A 27,745-nucleotide genomic window follows, 5' to 3' on the forward strand; every position below is an offset into this window, starting at 1 on the left:
GTTCACTATTTGCGTGACTCGGAACGGCCCGATGTACTTAGGCCCCAGTTTTTTCGAGGGTTGGGTTGACTTTAGGAACTTGGTGGAGAGATAGGCCATATCCCCCGCCTGGAACGTCGGTTGTAGGCGCCGGTGCTTGTCGGCCTGCTCTTTGTAAGCAGCCTGTGCCTCCTTTAGCGCCGCCGTGATTACTGGCCATGCTTCCGCGATCTTCCGTCCCCAGTCGCTGGCGTCCACCTGGGGTTCCGGGGGTTGAGGTAGCTCCGGGATGGGGACGAAGTCGCGCCCCGAGACTACTTCGAACGGGGTTTTCCCCGTGCTCGTGTGGACGGCGTTATTGTATGCGACTTCGGCGAACGGGAGCAGTTCAGCCCAGTCGTCTTGGTGGTAGTTCGTATATGATCGTATAAATTGCTCTAAGGTGGCATTAAGAACCTCAGTGGCTCCGTCCGTCTGCGGATGCCAAGCCGTAGATAGGGCCTGTTGGGTCCCCGTCAGCTTCAGGAAGGCCCGCCAGAATTTGGAGGTGAACTGTGTGCCCCTGTCGGTCACCACACGTGCGGGACATCCGTGTAGCCTGTACACGTGGATGAGGAAGAGTTTGGCTAGTTGTTGTGAGGATGGGACCGACGTGCAGGGGATGAAGTGGGCCTGCTTTGAGAAGTAGTCCTTCACCACCCAAATAGCCGTTTTCTTCTGGCTGGGTGGGAGGTCCACTATAAAATCCATAGAGATTTCCTCCCATGGGCGGGAGGGTTCTGCCACCCGTTGCAGTAGCCCCGCGGGTTTGCCTGGTGCCCGTTTGGCCCTAGCGCACGTTGGGCAGGACGCCACGTAGGTTTTTACGTCTCGCCTGAGCGCGGGCCACCAGAATTGGCGCCGTGTGAGGTGTAGGGTCTTGAGGAACCCAAAGTGTCCCGCTTGCTTGGCGTCGTGTGACCTATGCAAGATCGCCTGGCGTTGCGAGTCCGGGAAGTAGATTCTGCCTTCCCCCCATGCTAGGTCTTGCGCCATCGTTACCTTGTCGGGGTTTGCCAGGAACCAGGGGTCGGTTTTGAGGGCGGCGGCGAGGTCCTTGCGCATTCCCCCTGGTAGTTGCGGTTGGCTTCTTTCCGTCGCCGGTTGTCCCGCCGTCGGCTGCGCCGTAGCGTCGAGCTGCCTCCGTGCGCCGCTTCGGGTGGTCACGGCCATCCCCAGTTGCGAGGCGGATAGGACCGTCCCAATGGTGTCTGGGGCGGGCTCTTCATCTTGGGGCAGCCGGGAGAGGGCGTCGGCCAGGAAGTTCTTCTTGCCCGGCATGAACTTCAGTTGGAAATCAAAGCGGCTGAAGAACTGGGCCCATCGGACCTGTTTTGGGCTAAGGCGTCTAGGCGTTCGTAGGGCCTCGAGGTTCCGGTGGTCCGTCCAGACCTCGAATGGTTGGGTGGCTCCCTCGAGTAGGTGTCGCCACGTCTCTAGTGCCGATTTCACCGCGAAGGCTTCTTTCTCCCAGACGTGCCATCGCCTCTCTGTCTCGGAGAACTTCCTTGACAGGTAGGCGCATGGTTTCAGGAGCCCCGTGGAGTCTTTTTGTAGCAGGATGGCTCCCAGGGAGAAGTCTGAGGCGTCGGCTTGGACCACGAACGGCCGTTCTGGGTCCGGGTGCGCGAGGATTGGCTCCGTCGTGAACAGCGCTTTCAGCTTGTCGAATGCGGTCTGGCACGCGGGAGTCCAATTCAGCACTGTGCCTGGGTTCTTGGCGCGTCGGGTGTCCCCCACCCCTTTGGTTTTGAGGAGGTCCGTTAAGGGGAGGGCTATCTCAGCGAACCCCCGGGCGAATGACCTGTAGAAATTCGCGAATCCCAGGAAGCTCTGTAGTTGCCGTCTGTTGCGGGGCCGCTCCCAGTTTAGCACCGCTTCGACTTTTGCGGGGTCCATTTCGATGCCGTCCCCGGAGATTCGATACCCCAAATAGTCTAGGCGCTCTTTGTGAAACTCGCACTTTGTAGGCTTTGCATAGAGCTGCGCCCTTCTGAGCTTGTCGAGGACTTGCCTGACTAAGGTTACGTGTTCCTCGTGCGTTTTTGTGTAAATGAGGACGTCGTCGATGTAGACCAGGACCCCTTTAAACAGATGTTCATGCAGTACCTCATTGATGAGCTGCATGAACACCCCAGGGGCCCCCGCGAGTCCGAAGGGCAGTACCTTGTACTGGAACGCGCCTAGGGGGCAGTTAAACGCCGTCTTCCATTCGTCCCCCTCCCTGATTCGGATGCGATAGTACGCCTCGCGAAGGTCCAATTTGGAAAAGACTTTGCCCGTGGACAGGTGGGCGAGCATGTCCTTCACCAGGGGTAAGGGGTATTTGTTGGACAGGGAAGCCGCGTTTAGGCCCCGGTAGTCGGTGCAGAGCCGTAGGGTCCCGTCTTTCTTCTCCCGGAATAAGACGGGGGCTCCGACCGGTGAGCATGCTGGCTCTATGAATCCCCTGTCTAGGTTTTTATCGATGAACTCCCGGAGGGTTGCCATCTCCTTCGGGGTCATCGAATAAATCTTTGGTCTAGGTAAGGGGACGTCAGGCAGTAGGTCAATCCGGCAATCCGTCTTGCGGTGGGGGGGTAGTTGGTCGGCTTCTGCCTCTCCGAAGACTTCGGAGAAGTCGGCGTATTGTTCTGGTAGGTCTGCTGTGGTAGCGGCATTGTCTTGTGTGGTCGCCTCCGCTCGTCCTACCGTGGGGTTGCTTTTGCCAGCTGGTACTGGTGCTCGATACTCGCCGTCGCCGAATGTGAAGGTGCGGGTCGCCCAGTTGATCCGCGGGTTGTTTTTCGCGAGCCATGGCATCCCCAGGACTGCAATGGGCCGTCCGATGGGCGTGACTACGAACGATGTGCGCTCGGTGTGAGTGCCCATTTGCAGGGTGACCGGCTCGGTTTGTAGCGTGGCTGGTTTCCCTCCCGCTGTAGAGCCGTCCAGCTGGTGGAATGCCAGCGGCGTGGGGAGGGGGAAGCAGCGGAGGTCGAGTTTGGCGACTAGGTCGGGGTGGATGAGGTTTTTTGAGCACCCCGAGTCCACTAGTGCCGCGGCCGTGGTGGCTCCGTTGCCGGCAGAGAGTTGAATTGCTGCCAATATTACGGAGCTTTTGTCGTTTCGTTGAGGTGGTCCGCGTTGTTGTCCCACCGCCTGCCTCGCCACGCGTCTCAGAGCAAGCGGGGAGCATTTCCCGCCGGCTGGTCGGGGTCGGTATTGTCCTCTTCCCCCCAGTAAGCGTCCCAGCCCTCTTCCGGTGTCGCTGTGGCCACGGTCATTCGGCGGTGAGGGGGCGGCCCCGGGTTGGGTGGTTTGGGGCTAATTTTCGGGGCGGGCTTGGGCGCGCTGGTCGGCGGTCGGTTGGCGAAGCAATCCGCCGTCTTGTGCCCTAATTTGCCACACCTCCCGCAGGGCTCCCGGTTGAACTTCTTTTTTGGGTATATGGGGCCGGCCATCCCCCCGTGTGGTGCGGGTACCTTTTTCCCGACATAGTTTGTGTCTTCCGTGGTTGTCATCAGGAAGGTGCGGTGCGCGTGTTCGGCTTTCCCCGCGAGGTGGATCCACCCGTGTAACGTTTCTGGGTCGTCGCGGTAGAGGGCCCATTGGAGAACGTCGCGGTTGAGCCCCCTTTTGAAGATTTCCAGCAGGGTGGTCTCAGACCAGTCGCAGACCTTTCCCGCGAGGGCTTTGAACTCCAGGGCGTAGTCAGGGACCGTGCGTGTGCCCTGTTTAAGTCTCTGGAGTGCGCTTTTCGCCCGTACTTTAGCTAGGGGGTCTTCGAAGTAGGTTTTCATCTCTTTGATGAAAGCAGGGAAGGTGGCGAGGGCGGGGGAGCTGGACTCGTACAGTTGGACGTACCAGTCCGCCGCCCTGTCTTGGAGTTTGATCGCCACGGCGGCGATCTTGTCGGCCTCGGAGTCATAGGAGTGTCCGTGCCTCCCCATGAACTCCCTAGCGTTGGTCACGAAAAACGAGAGTTTTGAGGGGGTCCCATCGAAGAAGATGGGGAAGTCCTTTGGGGCCCGGGCGTTTTGTGCGGCCCCGCCTCTCGCTTCCCGGGGTGTGGTGTCGGCCGCCTGTGCCGTCTGCTGGCTCTCCGCTGGCCCGTGTGGGTTCGGTGCTTCGCTCGGGGTGTGGGCTTGTGCGGGGACGTCGTTGGGTGGCGCGGGGGGCATGAGCGCCTGGAGCATGGTCCGGAGTTCCGTCAGCTGAGCCCGCATGGCCGCGAGTTCAGCTCGTGCCTCCTCGTCCACAGCCCGCGCCGCCGCTGGGGCCGGTTCCGTTGGCGCGTCCTCGGGGGTGGGTTGCCGGTGGGGTTCATCGTCCCTCCGCCGCGGGTCCGCTTCCTCCTCCGTCTGATGGGTGTCTCCGTCGTCCTCCTCCGTGTCGAGCATCGTGGGGCTGTCGCTCCACGCCCGTTGCTGGGGTGCGATGTGGGGCGCGGGGTCCTCCGCTGGTTTCGGAAGTCGTGCTGCTCCCTCCCGCGGTCGGGTTGCCTCCGTCGCCATCTCCCCTTGGGGTTGGAGCTGAGGCTCGGGTCGGGTGGGGTGGGCGTCCATGGCTCCGGGAGTCCGCGGTGCCTCTGGCCTCGGTCGGTCCTCCTCTGTCTCTTGCCGCGCGGCTCGCCCTCCTTGCCCGCGTCGTTCCGGCCTCATCTTGCTGGTCTTCTCGCCGTCTACTCCTCCCGCGGCTCGTTGTCGTCCGGTGGGGCTCGGCGAGGCTGAGTTTATGACTCTCAGCTTTATGTCATGCGCTGCCTACCTCTGAATAACGTTCAGACACTGGTTTGCAAAGCAGGCTCTGGTTTATTTCAGGGTAGGTACAACGTTGGTAGAAAAAAGCTGAGAGTGACAGGAGCGCGCCGGTGCGGGGTTTAAATACCCCGCGCCGGTCAGCGCCCCCTCGCTCTCGGTCACGTCACCCCCCTTTGTCCCATGCGTTGCCCTGCCATTGGTTGAGGGTTTCCAGGATCGCCCATCCTCAGGTTTTCATTCTTCTGCTGATTGCTTTCAGCTGGGCGATCCCCGTTGTATTGCCGCTGATGGCTTGGGTGGCTCCGTGATCCGTTTAGCTATTGTTTGTTAGCCGTTAGTCGTTGTGGGTTGATGGCTACTTAACTTGTACCCCTTCACCTATTTCCTTGTCATTGTCATGAGTGCCATTGCGCTGATGACTTTAGCTCAACGGCACTCATGACACTATCTTCTCCCCCGCCGTAAGTCTGGGGGCCCTCAGAGGAATGGGCCTCTTTCCCATGGCTGGGGTGACCTCACTGCTGTTCATCTTTGGCTTGGCCCTGCAGACACTGCGGGAGCCTTGAAAAGGGAGGGTGTCCCAGAGGTGGCCAAAAGCTGGAGTGGGAGTTTGCCCAGAGTGTTTCCCCCAAGCAGGGCTGTCAGGGTCACTGCTGCTGCTTTGCCTGGAAAAGCTCTTTCCTTGGGACATTTTGCTCTTGAGAAGCAAGTCCTTGTAGCCAGCAGAGGGATCGGTGTCTGTGGGAAGGCCCACGTAAGGGCGTGCGGCAGCTGTGGAACGGGGTGGATTTATAAGTGAGGTGGTCCTGGACCCAGAGCCCTCATTTGCCAGCCATTCTGGGTAACAGTGAAGGATGGGGCAGCCTTCTGATCATCCCAGGACGTCCGTGAACTCCTGCTGGCTCCTGCATAGCAAGAGAGCAAGACTGAGGCGGCCTGCCCAAATCAAATCATTGCGGAGTTCTGGCTCCGGTCCCCTAGGCCAGTTGTGCTCTTGCTTTATTCCCGAGCGGAAACTCCAGCTGTGTTCCAGCCCTGCCAGCAGCCACAGAGCCTGAGCCTGTGTGCAAAGGAGCTCCGTTTCTTCCACAGCTGATCTGTCTGTTGTCAGAACTCAGGGCACTTCCAAGCCTTAAATCGTACGTGTCGAAGGTGATCTATAAATCTTCCTGGCCTAAGAAGAGGAGAGATGATGTCTCTTGCCAGAGAGCAGAGGAGGCTCCCTTAGTCACATCGCTCTGCCTTATGGTCTTTGGAATTGGGCCACGAGAGCACGTGGCTCTGCTGAGAGGCCAAAAATGAGCCAGGAATGGAGTGTCCTGCAGCCCCAGGCACTCAGCAAGGGTGTGCTGGCAACCAAGCTCCGGTGGGCTAAATTAGAACCACCTTTGTGGAAAGGGCTGAGGTGCACGGACAAAAGCCACACAAAAAAATATTAGGCCCGGGCCCTGTATAAACTAGGCGGGTTAAGAAAATACTGTACTGCCTTTGCTTTTTTTTTAAAACGATGCAAGATGGAAAAGGCAATGCACTGATTGGTGAACGTCCACCCTAGAACCCTCGAAACCGTGCTGAGTTGGCCTTCCAGAGCAGTGTTTCTCAACCGTGGCAACTGGAAGATGTGTGGACTTCAACTCCCAGAATTCCCCAGCTGGTATGAGCTGGCTGGAGAATTCTGGGAGTTGGTCCACACATCTTCAAGTTGCCCCGGTTGAGAAACACTGCTCTAGATGCTGGGAAAGAATTGCCCACCTGCTTTCAAGCATGCATCTGTGGCTGTAAAGGCTGAAAAAAGCTTTTTTAAAGAAAAATAATCCTGAGATTCTTAGAAACTGAGCTGTGTGCCCAGTTGCCGATTACGTTTTGCACTGAGTTGGGGTTTACCTGCTAGGCTTGTGGCCACAACTTGAAGTGCCAAAATGTTCCTGGGAGACACCTTCGCTCTGAAGTTGAAGCCAGAACATTTATTTCCCTCTGCAGCTGTTCTGTGGACCCCACAACTGGCCTTCGATGCTGTATCCGAAAGAGAGGGGTGGGGGATTAAGGCTTTGATTCCCACTGCCACCTTCTGGGTGTGTGCAGGAGGTGTGAGGTGCACACCTACACACACACACACTCTGAGCAATCCAGCATGTGCAGGACAGGACTTTTCCCTGAAACACACTCTGCCCTTCGATAATCCAGTCCCCAGTGTTCTCCTCTGGTGCTGCTCTTGGGAAGGTGGTGCCTACTTTGAATCACCACCACCACCACCTCTTGCGATCATCAGTCAGGACGGAAGATACATTTATCTGGCTTAACCTGAAGATGAAGCAATCTGGTCTCGGCTGCGGTATCTAGTCCCTTTCCTGCAGCCTGTGGCCCAGACTTGGCTCTGCCCAATCTCCATGCTGCAGGGAAGATGCTTTGGCCCAGCAGGCCCATGAACCAGGAGAGGAGCAGCAAGTGCCCCATGAGAACCCAAAGCCGAAGGACCTGGCAATGACGCAGGGGCGCGCTCTAGCTCTGCTTGGGCACAGTCAGAGGGACTGACCTGCAAGGAAGTCTGACCGATGGGTTTTCTAACAGGCCACAGCGAGAGCTTTCCCCCAATTCGGGCCAGAGAGGGTCTCCTGGGTGGGGCCTCTTCCTCGTGCCTTCGGGAGTGTCACTCTTGCATCAGCCTTGATCCTTTCTGAAAAGTATCCCAGACCCATTGGTGGAGCTTGGTGGAACCCTTTACAGCCACAGACTCGGGGACAAAACCGTAAGCTGAAAGTGTGCTTTTCCAGACCCTCTTCCAGGGGATTGAAAACCCTCCTGTAGAACTTCAGGTGCTAACCCCACCAGAAAGGACTTTTCCCTTGCCCCAGTGGGGCATAAAATCCTGCCTTGGAGAGGCTCTTCAGAGTTGCCGGCAGAATTCTGAGCAGACTCGTCTGGATCTTCTCCACAAATCCTAATCAACAGCTCAGCCACAACATGGCATCTTCTGAGAGCCAAGGGTGAGGGCTGTCTGCCAGATTCATGAATCAATGTGGCAACTTCCCACTGGAACCCTCTGGGAGTCAGGAGTCCTGCAGGCTGCAGCTCAGAGACACTTCTGTACGGGAATCCTGGAGCACAAGGGGTAACCACAGCAGATGTTCGGGAGGCACCGAGTGAGATGCAGGAGGTCCTGGCACTAGTGGCTGCATCTTGGGGGCTTTGTTGCGATGACACATCAGGCCTGAAGATATCAGCCTGCAGGCATCATTGGGGTAAAATGATGGTGCTGAGCCCTACCAAGATGGCTCCCCCGTGTGTCCTTGGGGCCCTCCATGTCACAGGACTGCAGGCTCCTTAGTCAGAGAACCACCCACCTGGCCCTCTGCGAAAGGAGGCTAGAGGGGGTTGTATTCCAGGGCAGAAGGATCTCAACTTAATACCTCCTTAAAGTGAATCAGTCAGTTGGTTCAAAGGCAGATGAAGAATCTTCCAGAAATGCGCCTATCAGTAAATACCATTTCTCTTTACTTCCTCTAAATTATCAGCCAAGGTTCACTGACCCAGACTTATGGTTCTTTAGTTATTATGGCCATAATTTAGACTCCATCTTCTACAGAGTTTGGCAGTTTACAGTTAAAACACAACCTAGATAAAATCATTCCAGCAGGCAGTGGGGCTGGCCCGGCCTTGCTCGGTGAATAAATGAGTGTGGCACTCTGTTAGAGTCTGGGAGAGTCGCTGATGAGCCATGGTGATCCAGACTGTGCACATTAGTGGCTGTTACACCAGGGCCCCTGTCCCTCCAGTCGTGCCAGTGACCCACCACTGCATCAATTACAGAATCCAGCTGGTGTATTTACCTAGGCCTGAAATAGAAGAGGCTGGTCCCATCAGGAACCGCTCTGCCGTCCTTTCGGCACTTGGCACTTCCTGACCTCGTCACCAGGGCAGGACCCACAACTGGCAGAGTTGCAGGGACCTGAACGGCCTGTGCTTTAAACCTAGGGAATACCATTGATGGGGCAGGGATGTACATCCATTAAATGCTGGCTCCCGAGTATGCAACGGGACCAGGGTGCTTGGGTTAGGAGGCTTGGCCAGCTGAGAGAGCCGCAGCTCAGTTCTTGTCCCTCCCACGGAGAGGAGGGTAACCTGACTGTGGGAAGCTGGAAAGGAGTGTGAACATCGTCCCGGCCGCTCTCTCCCTCTGCCTCTATATCGGTCCCCAGCGAGGCTCTGCAGGCCCCTGGCCATCCTTGTATGGCAGTGCCTGGAGAAGCAACATCAAATGCCGTTGCAGAGTTATTCAGGGTGACTGAATAAACTTGGAATGGCCCCTCACTTGCTTCCCCTGTGTCAATGAGGCAGAAAATACCTCCTTGCTCTTTTTAGGTAAGAATGTGCATGGCGGGGGGTGGGCTGCGGGAGGAATCCAGCCGGGCAAGGGAGACAAGCTGGCCCAGAGCCTGCCTGCATTCCAGTCCCATTTTCAGGGAGATGGGATTGGGGGGTTAGGTGAGAAGGGCTCTTAAATAGCACCTTCCCTCTGTCTTGATTAGTGCTGCCAGCGCAGACGTCAAACATGATAAAGCATCACATTAACTGGGTTGCTCGGAGGGGCCTCCTGACATCTTGGAGTGGGCAGGACTTGCGAGCTGAGGCCAGGTGGCCAGAGGGGAAGGGCCAAGGCCGGCAGTGGTGGGGGGGGCAGCGGTCAGGGGCCTAGCTGAAGCCAGAGCTAACCCACGGCCTCTGGTGTGAGAGTTGGGACTCACTCTGGCATTGTGTGAATGACCAGACCTGGCATGACCAGAGACTAAGGCGATCTTTAATTGTGTGTGCGCGCACATGTGCACAGAGAGAGAGTGGCTTGGAGGTTAAGGCAGAGAGAGGAGCTTCCAGGTCAGGAAAATGAAAGAATAAAGTCTTCCACCATTAGAGTGGAGCACTAAAGTTGTTCCAGCAACCAAACTACAGTACAGACTCCAAGAAGCTTGGAACTTAATTTATTATAGCCGAAGGCCAGAAAGAGAAGTTACTACTAAAGACAATGAGATAAAACAAAACATTGGGTGATGTGAAGGTGGCCAGCAAGTAAACAGGCTTACAACTGAGGGGGGAGACCTTTGGCCAGTGGGTGCCTCCCTTTCACAGCTGCCGTGTGGTGTTTTGACCCCATCTGAGCTACAGAGTGTGAAATCTGAAAAAGTACTTTCAGATTTCTAAAAGCGCTTTGTTTTCCTCGGGGAGGGTCTTCTTCTGTGCAGCCCCCGGGTTGGGGGATGCATTTCCCAAGGTGGCGATTAGGATCCAGGCAAAACACTTCTCTTTCTTCAAGCAATGATGATGAAGATGATGAAAAACAATGAAATAAAGTTACGTAACCACCCCACTGACACGTGGCTCAGGGCAGCATACACAGATAAAAAGAACACATGAGAGCAAAGAAGGAAAATGCACATTAAAGACCATTAAAAGCTATTGCTCACAAGGCAACTTCATTCAGCCGCAGCCTTCAAAATCCAGAGGGGCACAAAACCTCCCCGCCCAGTGCTTGGAGCAAAGCCGGGTCTTGAGAGGGCCGGGGCCATCTGGGCTTGGCTGGGATGCTGCTCTGTGATGGAGAAGGCGCATCTTCTGGGTCCTGCCAGAGCGTGCCCACCCAGTCCTCACAAGCAGGAGCCACTGGAGACGGGCAGTCCCACAGATAGCCAGCACCTGTGCCACAGAGTGTTTTGTGGCCACCGCCAGCACCTTGATCACCTCTGGAAGCAGGCTGGTAACCAGGGCAGTTTGGGGGCGGCGGAGGTGTGAGGTTGGTGGTCTGACGTGCTTGTGCCACTGCCTTCTGGCCAGCTCTAGTTCCCAAGTGATCTCCAAGGGTGGCCCCGTGTAGAGCACATTATGGTAATCCAAATGAGAGGTAACTAGTGCTTAAGTGAGCACAATCACTAATTATTATTTATTTATTTATTTATTTATTTATTTATATTTTTATCACCGCCCGGCTCCCTCATATGGGGGACTCTGGGCGGTTCACAATAAAGCAGTTTAAAAGTCAAGAAAATCATAAATAATATCATTCATCCATAAATATCAATATCAATAAATAAACACAACATATAATAAAATCCAAGTAATGGCAGATCTAATTCCACCCAAAGGGGAACAAGACCGGCCTCGGCAGGACTAGGGAGCCCACCAACCCCAGGAGTGGCTCTTCCTCTCCCCACTCTGGGCATGGTGACAAAGCCTGGTCTTCAGCCGTTTCCTGAAGTCCAAAAGAGAGGAGGCCAACCTCACCTCCGGGGGAAGGGTGTTCCAAAGGGCGGGAGCTGCTGCACAGAAGGCCCGCTTCCTGGACCCCGCCAGATGGAGCTGTCTTGCGGACAGGGTCCGTAGCATGCCCTCTCTGCGTGACCAGGTGGAACGGGCTGATGAAACAGGGATGAGACGGTCCCTCCGATAGCCTGGCCCCATGCCATGTAGGGCTTTAAAGGTGATAGCCAACACCTTGAATTGGACCCGGAAGCAGACTGAGACCCAGCGCAGCTCACGAAGCAAAGGTGTTCTATGTGCTGACCTAGGGGCACCAAAAATGGCCCACGCAGCTGCATTTTGGACCAGCTGTAGCTTCCGGATGCTCTTCAGGGGTAGCCCCATGTAGAGCGCATTACAGTAGTCTATATGGGAGATGACCAGGGCATGAGTGACCGAAGGGCAATATTCGAATACTAATTATTATTATTATTATTATTATTATGTTTGTTTATTATGTTTGTTAGATTTATTATTTTGTACAACTCAAGGTGGCATACCTAATGCCCCCACCTTGTATTTTCCCCAGAGCCACAACCCTATAAGGTGGGTTGGGCTGAGGTAAAGCAACTGGCCCCAAATCATTCGGGCAGCTTTCATGCCTAAGGGAGGACTCGAACACATGGCCTCTTGATTTCTGGTCCAGCATCTTTAACTGCTACGGCAAACTGGCTCCCTGGACCAGGAATGGGCACAGCTGGCTTCCAGGATGGATTTGTGTGAAGGAACCCTTAACCGCAGTTGCCACCTGCTCTTCAAGCAGAAGTTGTGAGTCCCAGAGGACCTGCAAATGGCGCACCCAAAGCTCAACCCTGTCCAGAAGCCAAGATGGAATTTCTCCAGATCCAGGTCTCAGTCTTCCTCGGCTTCATCCGCAGGCTGTTCCCCCCCCCCCCCCAGATCCTCACAGCCTCCAGACCCCCCAAGTGTGCATAACTAATGAACTGATGATGCTTGACCTTACGCTGAAGGAAGAATTCACCCAGTGGCCTCACACAGACGTCACAAGGAGTGGGGGAGAGAGCAAAGCCCCCTCGTGGTGCCCTCAGAGTTGGGACCAAGGGCCGAGGAGGACCTTGCTGGATCCTTCAGCCCCGGGCAGGCTGCAGAGCACTTCTCCCTTCCCGCTGTAGCAGCACCGTATTTCCACGGTTGCTTTCCATTTGGGTTTTGATTTTAAGTAGATTCATTTGGTCATGCTTTGCCCTGTGAAATTTCTATTGTTGTAACCCTCCTTGAGTGCTGGAATAAACAGGAAGGTGGGATATAAATTCAATGATACATTTTAAATGTACAGAACAGGCCCAAGGACGGGTGGAAGGGCCAAGTCCAGAAGGCCGCAAAATGCTTTGCTCCTCGGAAGCAAATTCTCACGATCCGCGGGGACTTCAGCCTCTCCTCCGGACCCCCCGAAACTCTGCTCGGAGGTGAGGCGAGGAGACCTTGCGGAGTCCAGCCGGTTGCCTGCTGGGTCTCTGGACTGCTGTTCTTCCTTTGCTCTCTTACAGGAGAAAGGCACAAGAGGAGGAGGAGGAGGGAGGGGCCCCCTGGCACCCCAAAAGCATCTCTCAAACCAGCCGCCTGACCAAGCAGCCCTCCTTCATCTCGCTCCAGTCGCCCCCTGCCTCCCCCTGCGCGGAGGAGGGCCCCAAGCCTGAGAGGAATGGAGAAGAAGCAGGTATGCCACAGGGCAGTGCCCTGTTCTGCTCGGGGGGGAGCTGCCGTAGAGAAGAAAAAGCAGCAGTTGGGTGTCAAAATGTCTTTAATTTCCCAGACTTTGCTAGATCCCCCCTCCTTGACAACAGTTGTCATGAAAGTCATTTCAGGAAAGTGATTTGTTGAGAGTTGAAATGGAAGGAAATGTGGGGCAGTGGAGGGAGGAATAATTTGCAATAGATTATTTTTCGAACACATGCAGGAAATGAGGTTGGCAGCATAGTGTGTCTGTTTTGAAGGTGGAGGAGGGAAAAAAAAAACCTCATACATAAGCACAGGGTGGTTGTTTTCTCCTGGAGAGAAATGCCTTCTCGGTCTGTCCAGGAAAACTCTGCTCAGAAGAAAGCTAGCACAGCCACTCAGCAACTTCTTTATAAGACAGAGATTTCTTTGGGTAGAAGATTCCAAGGGGTGGAATGTACCAATTGCACTAGGAGAGTGACGGTGTAGGAGTGGGTCGAATCAGAGGAGTTGCATCTTACTATTACAAGAGGGAAAGCTAAGAAATTAAGGAAAAGAAATTCCCCCTTCTCTCCCCCCTCCCCTCCCCTGTCCTTGGTCCTCTCTCTAAACGGGACACCTTCAAGCCAGCCGTTCTTCCTTGATTTCACCCCAGGATCCTCCAGCCCACTTTGGTCAAGAAAGTGTGGGGTAATTCCCTGCTTGAGCTCCTGGGGTGATGGTGGGCTCTAAGTCAAGAAGAAGAGAAAGAAGCCTGGTTTGTTGCCACTGGAGCAAGGGGTTCCAGCTAATGGTAGGTTTCCTGTGTAACTCTGCCTGCGTTCGCACAGCTGCTTCCATCTTCTTTCTGCTTCCCACCAAGGGGCAGGCAGAGCCTGTTCTTTATTTTGTGCAAAGGGGAAGGAGGATTTTCCCCATAAAAGGCTCCTTCGGTATTTCTTTAATGGGCAATGCCACGGGCTTGAACCTTCTGCACATCCTGTTTTTCTCCCCAGCGATGAGATGGGGTTGAGTAGAACTGGGACTACAAGCAAAGGGCAGTTGGGTTTAAGAAAACTGTCTGAATGCTGATCCTTGAGGGAGAGGAGCTTGAAGGGGACACCTCCAGTGCTGGTTTTCAGAGGCTCCATTCACTCAACACTTGGTTATCAAATTAACTCATTTGCTGGATTCCCACGGCACACTGAATCCAGATGGCAACATGCCATTTCCCCCCTCCCCCCAAAACCATTCCCAAACCCAACTCAACACCCAAGGTCAGCATTATATGCAAAAAAGAAGTTACTAGGTTTTTGACTAACTTGGGTAAGGGAAGAGTTGGATGGGGCCTGAACGCCAGCAAAATGCCCATTGCCTGACAGCTTCCACTCTAGGCATGGGCAGTACAATGTGCCCTTGCTTCCCACAGGACCTCAGTCCAGAGGCTGTAGTGCTCTGAGTGTTGATTCCTTTGAGACAGCTGTCCCCATGCCAAAGAGTAGCCTTGGTGTACAGTGGTCACCTGCCATTCAGTCCCACATGCGTGGGCCATTTTCTAATCTGGCAGAGAATGAGGGAAGTTCAACACACCTGGAAGACACTCATATGGGAGTTCATAGGATAACAGGATTGGAAGGGACCTTGGATATCTTCTAGTCCAACCCCACCCAGAGCAGGAATCATCAGACCGTCCAAGTAAATGGCTGTCCAGCCTTTGAAAATTTCCAGTGATGGAGTCCCCACAACGCAGAACCTTACATTTATCACCACTGATCAGCATTTTGTTGGATAGGGCCCAATGTTCGAACCTACCGAGATCCATCTGAACCTTGAGCCTGTCTTCTGGGTTGTTAGCAGTCATCCCCCCAGCTTTGTGTCATCTGCAGATTTAGGGAGCATCCCTTCTCTCCCCTCCTCTAAGTCATTTGTGAAGATGCTGAAGAACACTGGGCCCAGGAGGGAACCCAGAAGTGCCCCACCGTGTATCTCCTCCACATGGAGAAGACCCGTTAAGGACCACATGTGGGCGTGGCTGTTCAGCCAACTGCAGACCCTTCTGGTAGTGGGGTGATCCATCTCACATTGCTCCAGTTTGTCAAGAAAAAGGGAGTTGCTCCTGTGGAAAATGCTTACTGGTCCGGAGGTCTTCATTGCTGGCAGAACATCCTATGTTCCCCTCCCTTCCCACACCTTTGCAGGGGATCTGGCCATATGCGCCTGTCCCCCATTTTTTGCCAGAGGGATCCGGTCCTTTAACTTCTGGTGTTCTGGTTGGCCCTGCCAGGTGGAGAAGCAGAGCCTCCTGTTGCTCTGGTAATCATCCGCAGGTAATGCACCTTTCCATATTTCACCTTCCAGTTAAATAGCTTGCGCCAGAGCGAACAGTTCTCCCCGTGCTAATTGTAACTGAGTGCACCAACGCAGGCCCTTCCAATCGAGTGCTAATTTAATTAGAAAGCACCCATTTTAGTTAATTTGTTCAAGAAGATCACTGCAGGCTCCTGGAGAGAGCAGATGTTCCCCTCTCCCCCAATGAACATTCTGGGGTTTGTAAATGACTCCACTCAGCCTTGTTTAGGAGAGAAAAGAGGATTTTATCGTGGCGAACGACCCTTTCTGTAAACATTTTACAGCTCTCTGCACGTTTGAGTGAGGATAAACCCCTGGCAACTCGGCGGGCTGCAAATTTGCGACCATACGGCTATCATTTTATTGTCATATTTCACAGTCGTAACGTTAATGGAAGATGCTTGCTCCAGTCTTTTTTAACGGCTCCGCTGAGCACGCTCAAAACACTTTCGCTTTGGAAAACGCATTGAGGTACAGCGCTTCCGTTTTTGTTCACCGCTTCTGCTTCAGCGGGAAGAGCTTTCCCCGCGGATCCTTGTCACCTTCCCTGCCGTCGGGCTCGCCTGTCTTGCCTCGAATGGTTCCCTGACCCACCCGGCCCCCCCCATCGGTCCCTGGGGTCCCCTGGCAGCAGCAGCTCCGCTGGCCTACAGTGCTCAGAGCAGTCCTGGGCTGCCCTGTGGCTGAGCTGCGTCGGGTCCTGAGCGCCAAGGCCAGCAGAGCAGGGAGGGAACGGCTTGGCCAAGCCTGTGCCTGTGCCTGACCTGCAGCTGCTGCGGGCCGGGGCAGGGGGACAGGGAAGCACAAGTGGAGAAGGAGGAGTGAGGGGTTGTCCTTCGATGTTGAGAAGGCACTTTTGGGAGGCGAGGGCAGTGGTGGGGATGGGAGGGAGAGTGGCGTTTATTTTGTTGTCATCCGGCCCATTTCGGATTGGAGTTCCCAGTAGAGATTGGCTACCTGCCCTGTCTGTTTCAATCCCTATCTGAGGTGTGCAATCTGGCCAAGTTTACCTTAAAGCACACCCTCCAGACAGTGAATTCTGGATCCAAGTGTGCCAGCTGCAGGAGAGGCTCAGGGCTGCAGGTGTACAAAGAAAAAGGCATTCTGAGTGAAACAGACTGTTCTTGCATTGATAACGATTGTGCAGTTTGTTCCCTGGGCAAAATTTGCAGTGGCCTGTTGCATCCCTTGCACCGTGGTGGCGCGGGGTGGGTGGGGCATCTGGAAGAGTCTCACTTGGGTTTCTTCCAGGCTGCTGGGGCTTAGATCTGCCGAGTGATAGTCAGGGGAGCAAAGGGTCAGGATCCAACCAGCAGAGCAATGGGAGGCATGAGCAGAAGGCCGTGGCAGGGCAGGGCAGGGCAGGGAATGGAAAGTCACCAAGGGTTCTTACTGTAGCATGTACCTTCCACCCCACCCCCCAATTTATCACAAAGAGGCTTGCAGGCAACAGTGTGGGGGTGCCAAATTTCCACCCCCAACTCAGCAGCACAAGGTAAAGTTTTTAGGGAAATATTGGTGGTGGTGGGGCATCTGGAGTTGTCTCCAAAGGTTCTGGATGTTTCTTCGCCTTCACTTTCTCTGTTGTGCTGCCCAGTTCTCAGCACTGATGAGGCAGGAAGAGGCCCCAGTGAGTTGCGTGTTCCCTTTCGGTCTCTCTCCCCCTCGCTTACACACGCAGCACAGCCTGACTCCCTTGATAGCCCAGTTTCACACCATGGCACAGTCCTCTGTTGAGCATCTCATCTGGCATATGCTGGCAAATCCATGTTCCATCAGGCATACAGAACAAGTTAATTAAAAAGCATCACCAACTACTTTCATAATTGAGTTAACAAACCTCTCATATAATTGCTTCCCTAATGCGAAGCCCATCAAGCTTCCGTTCCTGCACTTGCATCATTTGGAGGGGAGCAAATCCGTATCCCTGCCCACCGGTTCAACCGCCTCCTTTTCCTTCATCACTCCCGGCCCAAATTCTGCTTTGAGAAAACACAGAGTCTGTACTTCAAAAGCAGCAGATAGATTGGCATGGCGTGCGGGGTTTTTCTCAGTCAGGGAAAAGCCGTTCAGCAAAGAATAACATGGTGAGGGAAGAGGGGCTCGTGGCTTATGGAGAAGGCAGGAGAGGACCCACAGAAACGCCCCCTCGACCATGGTGAGTTTTGCGCAGGGAGCCAGTGAGTGCTGCTGAGTTGCTTCCAAGAATAATGAGGCCTGGCACCTGATTTTAAAAAGGCAAGAAAAGCAAAAAAGGTGAAAAAAAATCATCCTTGATTTACAGTAGGATGCCCCCCCCCCCATTTATTTATTTGGCTTTATTATATTCAGGACCAAATACATCAGGTCTGGAGTCTCCTCTGGGCAGTCCGTTTTGTCTGGGGTTCCCCAAGTCTGTCCTCAGTCAGAGAACCGGCAAGATTCCAGAATCCCAAAGGCTGGGAGCCAGGCACCGTGCATGGGAAGGGAAGGCCAAGGAGGTGGGTCAACCCAGCATGGCTGCTGTGTTGGGAGAAGGCCGCGCAGGTCCAGCATAAGCAGGCGAGGGAAACCCTTGCCTTGGGGGTTGAAGCCGGCCTGTGGTTTCCCTGGGGCCTCTCCTGAATCGGGAGGCCTTGGAGAAGGGCTGATGTTGCATTAGTAGCCCCAGACTGAGCTTGGGGCCAGCACAACCTGAAGGCGGCCTGTGAAACACCCGTTTTCTAAAAAGGGACCCAGCGAGAACCAGCAGTTGATGATGAAAGACAATAATGGGAACAAGCCTTGCTGAAGGAACGTCAGCATGGGTCCTGCAAAGGTCAGTCCTGCCCCACCAGCCTTTTAGTTTTTGGGAGTGTCAGGCGCATGAGTAGAGATGACTGTTGATATGATGAACTCAATTTCAGAAAGCCTTTGATAGATTTCCCATCGGAGGTTGTCCAGTAAACTTAGTGGCCAAGAATTACGGATTGCTAGCTGGTTAAAACAGAAAACAAAGAGAAGGAATGAAGCAGCAATTTTCGCAGTGGAGGGAAGTAAGAAGTGGAGTCCCCCAAGGTCTTCGTTGGGTCCTTAATTTGCTCATTAAGGATCTTCAGTAAGCAGTGAGCAGGTCATGTTGGCAGGAGATGCCAAACCATTCAGACTGGTGAAAACTAAAAGTGATGGTGGAGAGATCCAGCAAGATCTAAAGAGATCAGTGGGCAGCTAAATGGCGAATGCAGGTCAGTTGATGTAAGCGTAAAGTACGTGCACTGGGCAAAAACCTTGACTTCACTGAACTGTCTGTAACCAGAAAAAAGATCTCGGGGTCCTCGGGGAGAGCTCGGCGAAGAGACTGACTCTGTGGGCCACAGCTGCTAGAAAGACCAATCCCACGCTCGGCCAAAAATGCAGCTGCCAACGTTACGGTGCTCTCGTACAAATGTGTGCAGTCTTCGCTGCTACCTTCGAAAAGGCTGTAACGGGGCTAGAAAAAGGGCAGCACAAATTATTGGGGGGCTCATACCCCTTCCCTATGGGAAAAGGCTGGAACTGTGGGGTCCTTTTCCTTGAGAAAAAAGCAAGCAGGGGGAATGTGAACAAGATACGTGGAATCACACTTGGATTTAAAGGAGTCGGTAGGGAGAAGTGTTTCCCCCTATCTTGAAAGACTCGGACCAGGGATTGTTCAGTGAAACCGGCTGGAAAGAGACATAGAACAGCTGGAAGGAAGCATTGCTTCCCAGAGTGCGTAATTCATGCCCACAAGACCTGGTGATAGCCGCTAACTTGCACATTAATGGAGGAAGGTCTGTTGAGGGCCCTGGTCTTGAAGGCACCACGTTACTTCTGGGCTGCGACCTCCGAGTCAACCCCTGAAACTGCTGCAGTTCCTCCTGCCTCTCTTTACTTCGGGTCACGGTTTCTGAGCTCATTGGCTGTGTGGGGTTGGATTCGGTCCATGCAATCCCTTGGAGTGGAGATAGCACAAGATCTATGTGTGGATCTCAATAGATGGCAGCACCAGCTCAACCTTGTCTGGGTTTTGAGGCTCGCCAGGGCTGGCCCTGGGCCACCAGGGAATCCCAGAAATGTAGATTGGACTGGGACATGGTGTGGGGAAATAAAATAAAATTTAAAAAACAGAAGAAGAAAGTGGGAAGTCCCTGCTTTATTGTTGTGAAACAAGCTACATGGATATGTCCATTTTACTTTTTACCGCACGTGAGAAATCAGGGCAAAGCAGCTTGCTTGGGGACCGTGACCAGTGCCTCTCCTGCGCCTGCCGTTGCCTTCTGCGCTCTCGCCGCCTGTTTGACCACATTTTGTCAAACCAACAGGGAGTTAAACATGGTCAGTGAATCACAAAATGGAGTGGTTGCATTTGTGAACACAAGTGGAATTGAGAAGCTGCCGAGCGTTAGGCAGCATGACCAGGGGTTCGTGCTCTCTTCACCCCTCCACTGCCCAACAGCCCAGAACACGCTTCTAGGACTCCATCGTTCCATCTGTGGGATGACGCTCCACAGCATGTACAGCTACTTCAGAGGTGGGAAGGTGTAACCTCCGACAAGCAGCTAGTTTGGGCTTCCAGACGTTGGGGCCTACTCTCTGTCTGTAGGATGGGTGGCCTCACCCACGCTCCCTCCCTTGTGCCGCATCAGCATATTTGCCGGAGAAGGTAAGGGTCCTGCTCCCTGCTATCCACTGTTGAGGCCTTCATCCTGCTTTGAAGGAGAAGACACTGAGGTTCTTCTTGGAAGGCCCAAGGACCTCTTCCAGCTTTGCCTGAGCACGACCAGTCCCTCTTAAAACCCATGCCCCATCCTGTTTCCAGAAACACCTCTGGCCATTTTACTCATAGCATTATTGCTTTCCAGTCACTTGTGATCCAGGGAAGTAGGAAACTGCTCCACTGTTGATGTTTGGCCATGATCTCTGGGCTTCCAGTAGCATCCTTTCCCAGCCCTATCTGGAGATGTGGAAGAACGCCCCAGGGCCTCTTGCGTGCACACGCAACACACACAAAACCAGGTGGAGCTTCGGTCATGCCATCGCAGCCACCTTCTTGACTTTTCTGGCCCTGCCCTGCGGATGTTCCCGTCCATCCCTGAGGTTTCCTGCGACAATCTACTGGTGTGTGGCTGCCGGAGGCAATTCTGTGCATTTGAGGCAGCACTTTACTGCCAGAGATAATTACAGTGATTTCTTTGTCGTTTGAGTACTAATTTGAAGCCCAACCTTATAATGTCACCCTCCTGAAGTGCAGGCCTCAGATTTCAGAAGTGTATATTAAACCCCAAGGCAGACGTTATGTGAGACTTCGAGACAAGCAGCAGAACGGATACCTCCTTTGCTCTGTGAGCAGTTGTGAGACGGGCAAAGGGCACTTAGAGGAAAAAAAGAAAACTACCGGATTTGTTTAAAACAGGAGACTGAGCATTGCCTGAGACAACTGAGGTTGGTTGCTGCCTTTGAGAAAGGCTCAACTCTTCCTTCCACAGCAGGCTGGCTGCTCTCTCCCACTTTCCAAAATCCTTCACGACTCTGCTGTTTCTGTGTCCAGTTGCAGAGTGGCCTCAGAGGTGTCTGTGGGGTCCAAGACATCAGGATGGCGGTCACAACGCTGCGATCAAAACTCCACCTGTATTGTATGTGCAGGGTGGCCACCCTCTTGCCTTTCTGGACCAGGCCCCTAAATGGAAGGAAGCTGCCCCCCCCATGTCCAAAGACCACTGCTTGGGAGGTCTGTGGCAGCCCTGGGCCAGCATCTCTTTCCAGCGCCCTGATCGGTTTGCCTGCCCGCTGCCTCTTCAGCGTAGGAAAAACGCTGGTTGGTTTTCATCAGGAGGAGAGAGTTCGTTGGAAGCACTAATTCTCTCGCACGCGTGACAGGCTCAGAAGAAGCAGCTCAAGTTTCCGCCACGCCGGCCGTGCACGCTGCTCTTGCTCAAAGCCGTTCAATCATCATAATGAAAAAGGGGCTTCTTAGCAGAGCCTTCACTAACTAGAAATTATATACCTGGTTCCCAGAAGATAAATGGTGCCGCTCCCGAAATACAGAGGGTAGGGGAAAGAAGTGAGCAAGTGTTTATGTGCCAGCAAGATTGATCACCCATTTGAATGATCTACCAGGAACGTAGAGGAAAAAACAGGGGAAGGGAAGTAGATTTCTGTTTCTCGGTTTCAGCAGGACCTTTGTCAGTCAAGGTGGACTAAAGGGGACCGAGCATTCGTTCATTCGTTCATTCATTCATTCATTCATTCATAAACTTAACCCAACTCAGAGTTGACTCCATAACCAGGGGTAGGGTTTTTCCCCCCCTTGCTCAGCTCAGAGCCGGGTATTTTTTTGGCTGCCCTGAAATGCATCTTTGATCTGCAAAACTCCTTGGTAAATGATAGCAGAGCTTGAAGCCTGATCACTCAGCCGGCACGGGGCTTCTGCTTTCTGGATTTCCCCTCATTTGCTGCCCTTGCATGTAATAGATGGTGTTGCATTTCAGAATGATTACTCATTCAGATTAGTCTCTCTCCTTTTTTTTTTTTCTGCATATCCCATATTGATTCGGAGGCCATTAATCCTCGTAGTTGGGCTTTAGAGTTGGGGTGTTTTCCTAGCATTTTTGTATTTCTCAAAAGGGAGAGAATGGCACTGGGAGGCAGAGGTTCAGGTGTCCCCTCCGCTGTGACCTCTCCAAGTGGATTTGCACCAATGGCTGAATCTCAATTTGGCATTCTGTGCAAGAGCCTAAGTGCACTTATGAGAGGTGGGCCGGCAGGAAGTCACCATCTTGACCTCGGTTCCCCATCTGTAATGTAGCGTTGACGCTATCAATCCTCCCCTTGTTGGGTTGTTGTTGTTGTTGTTTTAAAAAAATCAATTTTAAGAACTTTCTAATTTTCATTAGAAATGTAACAGCTGATAGCAGTTGGTGACAGGTTTGAGTGTAAACTGCAAAATGATTATAAGCAAAACTACATGCATACGAGAAAAAAAGCTAAACCTCAGTAGCGTGGTTGGTCTTGTACTCTGTCCGGCTGGGGTGACGTGGGGGGACAAGAAGGAACAGCACGGGAGCAAAACAGGGTTGAACTCAGTGGCTGGAATGGCTACTCCCAACGCCGTAAAACTGTGATCTGGCTTAGTCCATATTTCCACCACATCTCCTACTTGCAGTACTGTTGATCTTAACTTTGTTTCAAATCCCTCCTTTCCACGGGCAACTCACTAGTAGGACCAACCAGCAAGAAGCTGAGAGTTTTTAGCAGTGCGATGCCCTCTCGGAGCCTCTTGGTGCGCCCGGGAGCGTTTCATAACCTCTAAGCAAGCAAGCAAGCTGACCAGTCTGTGTCCCCAGCCAGCCCTGGATGTCTGAAGAGGAGAGCTTACTCTGTGATTAAACATCCCTCTGCTACCAGCCAGGGGAAAGAGGTCGACACAAATGGCAAGTAACTCCTCTGGGCCCTCAGCCAGCGCCACCAAACTTGCCTTTTTTTATTTCATGCCATCTTCAGCATAAACTAAAAGTTGCCAATATTGTAACCTGGAAAAGATTGCCGGTCTTGTCTTGCAGCCGTAAATCTTTTTATCTGAAGTGTCTCCCCCGTATGGGGACCCGGGAGGAAGCGGTCGCTTTGTATGCGTGCCATCCTGTCGGCTTGTAATCAGTAAAGTTGGCTGATCGTATCAGGTTGGAGATGTTTTCCTGGTGTTTGCCCACTTTGCCCTCAGCCCTTCGGCCAGAAAAGAGAGCTCTTCCCCTTGGCCAGATGGGCCAGTCATTTGTCTTCCCTGCCAGAATCTCTGCTGAGCTCTGCCCAGTTTTCTCCCCTCCAGCCCCACATCTCGCCCGCCCTCTTCCCCCGCTGACAGTTTCGCCCTTCTCGATGGATGCTGCTTCCTCCCTGCTGTTTTCCATGCAGGCCTTGAGAAGACGACCTTGCCGTGATAGCAAACTCTGCTTGTGCAATGCCGGCCCCCTCCCCACCATTTCTATGGCAGCTTTGTACTGTCAAAAGTCCCAAACTCTCTCTTGCCCAGGGTGTCTCCTCAATTGGCCAGAGGGCAAAAAGGCAGACTTCCTTGGCACTAATCTTGTCTGCATCTCCTGGTGATCAAGGAGGGGGCATCGGAGGGCGCCTTAAGATCCACCTTCAGAAGTCCTGGAGGCCCTGTGGGATTTCCTTCCCAGCTGCTCTGACGGTGAGACTAGCGAACCGAGCGGCCACGCCACCGCTTTGTGACAGTCAAAAGCAAGAGCCCAAAAATGGAAAAGACGTTGGGCTCAGAGCAGAGCATCGTACACTTCTTGAGTAAGCGGGAACCAAATGCGTGACAGCCCAGTGAACCCTCCTTTTGGGTTAACAAAACCCTGCTCCTATGCGCACACAAGATGCCCAAGCAAAGAAGCCACATGTTGGCTTCGCTTCTAAGACGAGCGCTGGGTCCCCACAGACGCGTCTAGTCCAGCAGGTTGTGGGAACTGACCCTAGGCTAGAAGGGCAGGATCCATTCCGGCCTACAGTCTGTGGCTGCCTTTGTGTGCCTGCCTTCCTGGAAACGCTTGGTGAGCAAGTGGGAAGGGGCTGCTCTCCCTGGGGCCCCTGGGTGTGCTGAGACCCCAGGCTTCCCTGCCCAGGGATGGGGGCAGGGCGGGGGCCCACTTCCTGGCCACTGTCTCTTTAAACCAGATTGGCTGCATCACAGGTGACTAATTGCCCCGTCCCCGATGACTGCTGGGCCTCCCTCTGATGTATGGGTGTTATATTAAGGGTGGAAAGGTGCTAAATGAGTCCTCTTTATTTTACATAAATTAGCTCAAAAGTCATACATCAATGCCACTGCTGCTCCCTCTCCCCATCCACCCACCCACCCGCCTGTCTGCCCACCCGCGCAAAGTTTACCAAGTTTTAGAGGGCAGGTGGAGAGAAGGCGGCTCGGCCATCGTCCCCTGCTCCAGCACACGGGCAGGCGTCCTGCCCTGGCCTACCAGCGGGCTCTTCTGGGAAGGGTCCCAGGTCTCCGAGGCCACAATCCTCCCGGGAGACGGGGCAGGGCCTGCGGGTTCAGTTGCGTATGGATAGGAGTCGGAGAGGCTACTAGTAGCGGTCAGTCAGTCAGTTCTGGTTGTTTCTGAGCTTGAGCCAAAGGCCGAGGAATGGTTGGCCCCTGGGCCAAGGTCCCTAGCATTGGGTCTCCCCACGCTGCAGAGGGGGCCCCCAAAGAAGGATTCTGCCACCTTCTGCTTGTGGGTGTGAGGTTTCGGGAGGGCCAGCAAAATTCTGGGCTTTTGTTTGCCCTCTGCGTCTGCAGGGGGGGGCACCTTCGGCGGGGGCACAGAAGCATCCCTTCACTGTGGCTGCAGAGACAGCTCGAAGCCCTCCTCTCCCAACCTGGCCTTGCCTTGGTTCACTGGGGGGGCGTCTCCTTGGAGTGAGCGTGTGGTTCAGTTTGGTTTGTGTTTGTTGTGGTATGCCGCCCAGAATCCTCTAGGATTGGGACTGGTTAGAAGTACCATTCTTTTAAAAAAAGAGAGAGAGATCCTTAAGTTCCATATTCTGAAAAATAACTAATGGGCACCTTTGAAGACATTTCCACGTAGGTGCTTGGTCCTGTTGGCGTACTCACCATCCCTCCGCGGCCTCTCCCATGCTTCCTAAGGTTCCCCTAAGCATTTTTCATGTAATTTTCAGGCCATGCTTTGCAGCCATCAGGTCTAGAAACTTGGTCTTGTTTTGAAAGCTGCCTCCTGGTTTTTCTCCCACCCTCCTGGCATGGGTAGTGCTATCCCAGTTGGGATTCCCCTGGTGCAGAGGTCTCTGTGGGGCCTTTGAAGCAGCCCACAGCACCACACTATGGAGAGGCTGGGAATTACAAACCCAGGTGGGAGGAGGAGGCCTTTTAGCAGAGACCCCTCCCCATCGCCACCCCCCTTGCCCCACGGCCGGGTTAAGAATGCAGCCTCTCCTTTTCAGAATTCAGAATCTGCAGCGCAGTCTACCTTCACTTAAAGGGTGGGGAGAAAGCGTGAATCCCGCCCTTGGTTTTCACTGGGAGTTTCCCAGCTTGAAAAATTAGCGGATCTCTCTGATGTCTTTTGATTAAGAATGCACTTCATTGGTTTTGTTTCACATTAACCTCAGTTGCGTGACTTCTTCACCTCCTTCAGCGCACTGGAGCTTTCTGGGCATCTGAAAACTCTACGTGGGAAAGGTTTTACTGGGGGTCAGATTTTCAGAGGGTTTTCTTTGTTGACTGCAGCGCAGTCCTAGCCCAAGGCCTGGAAGACTCAGTCTGCAAGGTGCACCCCATAGCCCAGTGGGTGCAGGGGCAGCGGCGGTCCTCACCCAAAGCTCCCAGGCCTTCTGCCTTCGTCACGACAGCCCCCCGTTTTCCTCAGTGGACACTCCCCTCAATTCATCCACTCGGCTCCCTCCTTCTGACTTACCTGCCATTTCGTTACCGGCTGCCATTCCTGCAGAAAACCCTGCGGAGTTTACCCGTTGGCCCTCCTGGAGGTTGGATGCAAAGGCAAAGGCCAGCCAGTGCCTCTGCGAAACTCCTCGGGGCCCTTTGACGTGCACACCGGTGCGCGAAAGCAGCACATGCCCTGACTGCGGAACTTCACTGCAAACCGCCAGGGACATCTGGAGCTGGTGGCGCCCGAGAGCACGCAAGGCCCCAGCCGTGGCGGCTTGAGGGACTCTTGCGGGAGAAGGGGCGGCTGCCGGGTGAGGGCTCTGTGGTGAATGGGAGGCCCCTTCCTTTCCAGGCCCTTCTCAGCGACACACGCGCAGTCCGGCCAGGGCTCACAGTGCTGTGGATGCAGATGCAAGACCAGAAGGGGGTGCAGCACCCTGGCCTAGGAGGGGGGCAGGGCAGACCTTCCCTGTCTCCAGCTGTGACGGGGTGGGGGCTGTGACACATCTGGGGGGAAGGCACAGGTTGGGGAAGTTAGTTAATAGAGATCTGGAGGAAGAGGAGGAGGAGGAAGAACATCAGCCCAGCTCCCAGCCTCTCAAAAGGAGGTTTTCTCCGCCTGCTTTTCTCCATTTTGGGAGCTGACTGCCTCTTTTCTCTCTTCCCTCTCCTAGGAAAGCCCCTGCAGATCAAGCCCAGGCTGTGACACCCCCTCCTGCCGAAATCATGGTCCGCCCGGCCACCCAGCTTTTGGCTCGCGCTCTCAGGGATCCGATGCCGCCCCGGCAACTACCTCAGGGCAACGCCGTGCCGAAGCAGAGGGCGCCCAGCCAGGACCTCGCCCCCCCCACTCCCGGCAAGGAGCGGCATGCGCACCGAGATCTCTCTGTCTCCTGCCTCCAAGGGCGACTTTGTGGCTTTGTTATTGCGAGGAAGGAGCCCTTGGCTTCCCCACGCTCCAGATCCAGCTGCTGAGGCTGCCACCTCTGGACCTTCTGCCGGTAAAGTCCCGGTGGTTCCGCCACGGCAGCCTTCAAGGAGACCCTCCCTCAGCGCCAAGCCCCGCAGGCAAGCGGCCCCGAGAGGCCCAAGCCTTGAGCCCTGTCTTCTCTCCCGGGGCATCCCCAGGAACCTGAGGGCATCTCCCGCTTGGCCGCCCCGGCTGGTGAGCTCCCGCTGCCGTTGGCGTTCCCTTCTGCACAAGCGATGGGCGTTTTCCAGTGGCGCAACCCAAGGGGGCCTGGTGATCATTGTGGCTGCGGCATTCCAGTGACCGTGTGGTGGAGACACGGGGCACGGAGCTGACACTTTGTCCTAGAGAGAAATGAGGTTTCTGGGAATGTGTGAGTGGTTTTCCCTTTCTGCTCTGGAAAAAGTCTTGGGGATGAGCAACCTCCGTTCTTTGCAAGCTTTCCTTAATAGCTGATGCCAGGCTTTGGACTCACAATGATTTGTAAAGTAGACCTGTCTGGACGCTTTTATTATACAGATGCAAGCAAAATGTTTATATTTGTAGACATGGTGAATTTCTTATATATTATTCAGGTCCTCACTGTGAAGGGAAGCATTTCGTTGTTCTCTGTATTTTTAGTTCTCTAACTTGCTGCGGGAGCCTTCTTGGCCTGACCCTCGAGGCCAACTCTCGCCCTCCTCCCACGGCTGACCGAGGTGGGTGAGAATTCTGGAGCCAGCCCAGGTCCTTCAAGCAATACTCCCAGTCAGGGGCCCTGATTGGATGGAGGATTGGCATGCTCACCCTCTCTCCCCCAATCAGGGCAAAGCAGGAAGCAGTGCCTTGTCTCTGGATGTGTTGTGGGTAACTGCAGTTACGGCTCCGACCCGGAGTCCTCAGATGAGGTTGGACTCAGTATTCTGGGCATGAGATGGGCAAAGCTGGGCTAGGTCAAAAGCCAGCACAGCTCTCCCTCCCCACCCCCACCCCACCCTCCAGCATTTTCCGCAGCCTTTCGATTGACATGAATGCTGCTCCTCCCTTGCCCTTCATTTGACTGCCTCGTGCAGCTCAGAACAAGGTTGAGGTGTTTGTCGGATTCTATTTTTGAAGGATTAGGACCAAGCAAGGTTGAATATTGCCAGCAGGACCCTGCGGCCACCTGGGGCCAGCCCTGTCTTACATTTCCCGTTCTCCGAATGCTTCTGCTGGATTTGCTTTGCCCCACCCCAGACCCCAACTGTGCAGCTGCATTCCCTCCCCAAGAATTGGGAAATGGGGACATAACTTCTGCAGCAACCTGAAAAAGAGTGACAAAGCAAAAACCTGAGAGAGTTTTGGGATAGTACCGTTTTTCAC

At 54.1% G+C, this 27,745-nt stretch overlaps 1 protein-coding gene across 1 annotated transcript in view; it reads left to right on the forward strand.

The window, feature by feature from the left end:
- The window catches only part of ZC3H3 (zinc finger CCCH-type containing 3), a 204,060-nt gene extending 177,067 nt beyond the window's left edge, over positions 1–26,993 (forward strand). Inside the window, exons 11-12 of the mRNA XM_063299746.1 lie at positions 12,554–12,723; positions 26,109–26,993. Of these exons, the coding sequence (XP_063155816.1) occupies positions 12,554–12,723; positions 26,109–26,140 (202 nt within the window). The 3' untranslated portion in view covers positions 26,141–26,993. The remainder of the gene's footprint in view (positions 1–12,553; positions 12,724–26,108) is intronic.
- The last annotated feature ends 752 nt before the right edge of the window (positions 26,994–27,745 follow it).

The sequence above is a fragment of the Candoia aspera genome, chromosome 3 (genome assembly GCF_035149785.1).
Source record: "Candoia aspera isolate rCanAsp1 chromosome 3, rCanAsp1.hap2, whole genome shotgun sequence".
NCBI lineage: Eukaryota > Metazoa > Chordata > Lepidosauria > Squamata > Boidae > Candoia > Candoia aspera.